This window comes from Austrofundulus limnaeus, unplaced genomic scaffold (genome assembly GCF_001266775.1).
Source record: "Austrofundulus limnaeus strain Quisiro unplaced genomic scaffold, Austrofundulus_limnaeus-1.0 Scaffold107, whole genome shotgun sequence".
Lineage (NCBI taxonomy): Eukaryota > Metazoa > Chordata > Actinopteri > Cyprinodontiformes > Rivulidae > Austrofundulus > Austrofundulus limnaeus.
In genome coordinates this window covers 959,145-964,414 of record NW_013952509.1, presented here as the reverse complement: position 1 = coordinate 964,414, position 5,270 = coordinate 959,145, and the positions used below count along the sequence as shown (strand labels likewise).

At 37.4% G+C, this 5,270-nt stretch overlaps 1 protein-coding gene across 4 annotated transcripts in view; it reads right to left on the bottom strand.

Annotated features, from left to right (window-relative positions):
• Positions 1-5,270, bottom strand: part of LOC106521332 (FERM and PDZ domain-containing protein 4) — a 74,179-nt gene that overhangs the window by 23,336 nt on the left and 45,573 nt on the right. For 2 of the 4 annotated variants that reach the window (XM_014013866.1, XM_014013867.1), the window contains exon 2: positions 2,418-2,540. In XM_014013866.1, coding sequence (XP_013869320.1) covers positions 2,418-2,540 — 123 coding nt within the window. Of the gene's footprint in view, positions 1-2,417; positions 2,541-3,366; positions 3,942-5,270 lie in introns of those variants that run through there. The other 2 variants (XM_014013865.1, XM_014013868.1) reach the window with 2 other exon arrangements.

Below are 5,270 nucleotides of genomic sequence, written 5' to 3'. Positions count from 1 at the left end.
CCGCCCATGACTCCTGCAGGCTCTCCGGTGAAAGTGAAAGTGAAACTTAAACTGTCTGCTGAGCTCTTAACATTAGTTCTCACTCAGTGTAGCACTCCCCCTCGCGAGCACGAAACCCCCCCCCCTCCATTTTAAGGTGTTTAGAAGAGGAAGTGATGAGAAGATAAGTTTAATTTCTACTTAAACATAAAAAACAGCATATTAATAACAGCTAAAGGTGACATACTGTAGATAGTTTATTATGGTATAGTATTTAAATGTATGCCTGAGAAACACATAATATTGTCCCTTTAAATTATGTTGACACGTGTTTCAACCAACATGATTGGAACTTTCAATCTAATGGTAGTTGTTGTTGCTCAATGCCAAGGCAAAAGATTGCTAATGTTTTTGCCAGAAACTCCCCCAAAAAGTCTATACCATTTATACAGATATTTTTCCGTRATTTTGTGTGGTAGCAGTTGAGTATCATCCCCGACAAATACTCCAAGTGCTGCATTTTGGGCAAGATTTTTACCTAAAACCTTGGTAAAACGTTTGAACTTACTGTATCTATGTTTGTCTGTTACAGTACATCATGTATTACTAGACAGATTTTAAAAAATCCTTATGACTGGATGTTCATTCATCCAGCCATCGGACCATCCATCATCCTTCACTTGTTGTCCAAAGTGTTCCCAGCCACGATACATAAACTCTCCAGCATCCTGGGGTCTTCTCTGGGGTTTCCTCCCAGTTTGACGGGCTTGAAAATTCTCACTAGGGAGGWGTCAAGGCCATATGCCTGCAGTGACCCACTTCAAGTTTTTATAGGATAGCTTAACTTCTCACCCCATTTCTACAGAAGCATCCAGCTTCCCTGAAGAGAAAACCCATTTTGTATCTGCAATCTCATTCTTTATGTCTGTGGGAGGGGCTCCTCAGCGAGCACCATGTTGAATGAACCTCTACCCATGGGGCCCTGTTGGCCCCATGGGTAGTTACATTAGTTTGACTTTCTGTGGGCCCACCTTCTGCTATTACATCAAACTTACTGCAGATATGGCTAAGTTATAGCCATTCTGTGTTTGCAAATACTGATTGGCTGCAGCTCGATTTGGGTTGATTGAAAAGATAATCAGTTGTAGATGTACATCCAGTCAGTAGCTTTAAGCCTGAGTCAGAGCACCAAGGCTTCTGCCTTCAGCTGCTGTTTATGGATTCATTCATTTGACTAGTATTGCATACTGCCATTTATGTTGTTTGACCCAAATGGCTTCAACTACGTCTCTTCTTAATAATAAGAAGGTACTCTAATGTAAAAAAAACAACAGCCAATTAATATTCCTTTAAGAAATATTATGCTTTTATTCTTGGATTTTTTTCTTCCCTTTTCTCACTTGTCACACATTTAAAATATAGCCTTTATCTTTAAAGAGAACAGTACAGCCAAAACCACTTGAAACATTTTTTACAATGGGAAAGCTTTTAATATTAACCACAAAGCTTTGCAGATTGAGTTTCTTAGAATCTTGCTCCTAACAAATAATTTATTTCCARTGGTGGCAACAAAATGGCAGAGGGCATACATCAAACTGATATATTGTGTAAAAAGGGTGAATAAGGCCTAAAGATGATGAGATAAGGGAGGAAATGGTGTTCTAGAGAAAACAGCAACTTGTCAATTGTCTTCTTACTGAAATGGAAATCTGTTATCACTTACAGCAAGCTCTTCCAAAGAATCTAAATAGAAATGAATTCTTTGTGCCTGAGTTCTGCATGCAAGCATCTCAGTGCCAATCCAACTTGAGCATTTGCCTGTTTATATGGCAAAGATTTGTTTTGGCATAGCATATTTATGGAGACAAATTGTGAGCATTGGCAAAAAACACAAAGAATTTTTTTATATTCTTTAGAGCAATTTACTTTAAAGCAGAACTAGTGTTCATAGTGTTTTCCTGCCTTGACTTGTGTTTGTACTGTAGATCATTTATTTCTAGACTTAAGACTAGAAAATGGGATTTAATGCCTGAATGAGTTCAAACTTTTTCTGTTTGCCAGTCCCAAGACCAGTTTTAAGTAACAACTGTCCACATAAMCAAACAGAACTGTGCCCTTAGTATGTATAAATAAACAAATAATAAATAAATGCTCCTCTGCCTCTGAGAATTATTTGAGGCACTGACACATGCTGATTCATAACCTGGCTGCTGTATTTTTTGTTACACATCTAGCTGTATTTAGTTATTTCTACTTTTAAAAAAATGCTCATATAACACCATGATTGTGTACTGTGTCTGTATTCAATACCCAACATCAAAAATCCAAGCTCAGTACCTGTAGAAGGTGCYACAGCAATGAACAACCTGAAAATTACCATTTCTATTTTTGATGTCGGTGGATGTCAAAACTTCTGTAAGTGTAAGTATCAAACATACTTGGTAAGGAAATCCCGGGCATCCCTGGTGTTGTTCATGCTCTCCCAAGTGTATTGGGCCCCCTGCAGCCCTCCCCAGGAACCTGGGCCAGGTGGCGGCCAGCCAGCTGTTTTGTTTCTATGGCTGGCACAAAAAGAAAACAAGGATCAGTTTACATGTAAATGAGAATACACTTTAGAAGCTATTCCCTTATTACATTTGTTGAGTGAGGTCAATGTTTAAACAAAAGGGGATCAGAAACTTGAATAAAGATGGTATAAACACAGCAAGTTGATGACTTTATTGATTTCCAAGCCTAAAATAAAGCTACAATTACCTAATTTACTACAGCTGTAATCCATCTGTGAAAGCAAGCATGAAAGAACTGGATTACACAGAATTTGTCACACAGAAGCAACAAATCTTCAGCTTTACGGGGAGGTTTTTGTACTCCTAAATCCCTCTGTTCCAGATAAAGGTACTTGGAGACACACTTAGTGCACCACTGGTTAAAATCCTCTCAGTCCAATTAGTGTGACTTCGCATCTCTCAGTGTGATGTAGTTCTGCTTAGTGCAATCGACCAAATTCAAATAACAGCTCATTGATCCCGTAGCTGGCCGATCAATGGGTGCACATACAAACAGTGCTGTGCAAAAATTGTGCGAGCACAGCGAGGGAAAGCGAAGCACTGATGCGACAGCTGACTTGCTTATTGCAGATTTCATTAACAACGTTAGGGAAAATATTAGGATRGAGAAAAATGAATCAAGACAGGACAAGAAAGTGGCCTCACTGTGAGAGAAATTCACAGAAATTAATAAAATAACTTTGCTGAGTCAAAAAAGTTGTACAAATACWAATGCTTTTAGAAACATAGAAATTAGAAATATAAGCTGGTTCTATAGCATCAGGAGCCAAAGTGGCCATTTCTRAAGGGTAAAAAACAATTTTTAAAATAGTCAACAAACCATACTATAAAAGGACATCATCGCCGTAACAATCCAGACGATTAATCCCTTCATTGTGCTGTTGATGGGTTGGATACATCACTTCGTCATGCCATAGCTCAAAGTATATGGAAGATTAAATTGTCATTATATGGAAAACAAAACTGTCCWTGAAAATCAAGCCTGTTCAATGTAGGACACAAAGTAAAAATGCAAAGTTTCTCTTGTATAAAAGATGAATACTTCCATGATTCCATGAACAAAGCTCTGCAAAAGCAAGTAATTTAAAACAAAATAATCAGTTGTGGTTTAGGATATCCTTAGAAGCAGCAAAAATCGGTTTCCTTTCCGTTCTATTGCAATCCACGGAATTTACTTAAAAGATTCTGCTTTGGTTGAAATTAAATCCTTCGAGATAAAAAWAGATACTGCAGGTCCCGAATCCCAATTGGAGGCTCTGGTGTGTCTGAACACGGTGGTCGTGGTGTTACCGGCGGTACAGATCCCCTGTGTGCAGCCAGACAATCATCTGTATTTGTCATTGTGCTGCTGCTGGGAGCAGCTTTGGTCCCAAACTGAACTAAACTGCTGTGGCCTTGCCTCCTTTATCCCATAATCCCTCTCATCACAGAGAAAAAAAACCCTCGCTGTGTGTGAGTAGTTTTCTTTGTGCGTGTGTGTGTATTTAAGCATTTCCACATTCATTTTTATTTGTCCTTCAGAAAAAGTGAATGTTTTCTCTTAATTTATAAGGATAAAAACTACAATAAAAGTCATACTTGAGTTGCTATGAAATGAAAGTATGCAATGATAATTAAATTAAATTGTATTGTACCTGAATGCACTCGGACCAGTTATTGCATGAGCATGTCTATAAATAAGGTGACAGTGACAGGTTCTGAACATGAAAAAAATTAGAATAAATAGCATGTATCAGGGACAGAAGGTAAAGGCCCGCAGGTCGTAAAGACATTCTTAGATTAATTTCTGGAAATGACAAATATTAAAGGTTCTCGGTGGCACTGAATTGGTTGCAATGACAAAGTTTGCCACTAGATGATGCATTCAATGCAGACACCACCTTGCGCACACATCTTCATTTTTTTATTTTTATTTTTTTTTACCAGTGAGTAGTTTAGTCATAGCTAAAAAGCTGGGCGGAAAAAAAAACAAAAAACATCTACTTTCTCAGATGAAATGGGAGGTGGACTATCTGTTCAAAACATTTCATGGCAAAGCAATGTGTTTAGTTTGCTGAGAGACACCAATTGCCATGAAAGATTTTAATATAAGTCGTCACTACAACAAGTTGCACAAAGCTAAATATGAGAAGTTTACTGAAGTTGCAAGTACATAAACAACAGCGACTTTTTACCAGAACCACAACCCCACGGTGTGCACTCAGGGCGTCTTATGTGATTGCACTTCAGCTGGCTAAAATAAGKTCATGTTTATGTTGTGTTTGCTTCAAATGTTTTTTATTCATATTTATTAAAAAAAAAACAAACCTGCAGAAGGAGGAAGTAAAAGACACAAAAGTTGAATGAAGTTTGGCAGCGATGGAGAGCAGGAGTGAGTAATGAGAAATGTGAAATTTATTATATTAAGTGTGTTTAGATTTTATAAGATGTAATTTTGTGTGTTTCACTGTTAGTTTAGTTAGTTTGTGTGTTTGAGTCAAAACAATAATTATGTCGTGGCCACGAGATAATTACTGCAGTGATTTCCATGTTGACTGTCTACACATGGACAAGTTTGAAATAATTTTATTTATTTGAATATATCAACGAATGACATACTTCAGTCACTTACGTTAGGCATGAAGTAATTTTTAGCATTATACAGCGGGTAAAATAAGTATTGAACACGTCACCATTTTTCTCAGTAAATATATTACTAGAGGTGCTAATGACATGAAATTTTCA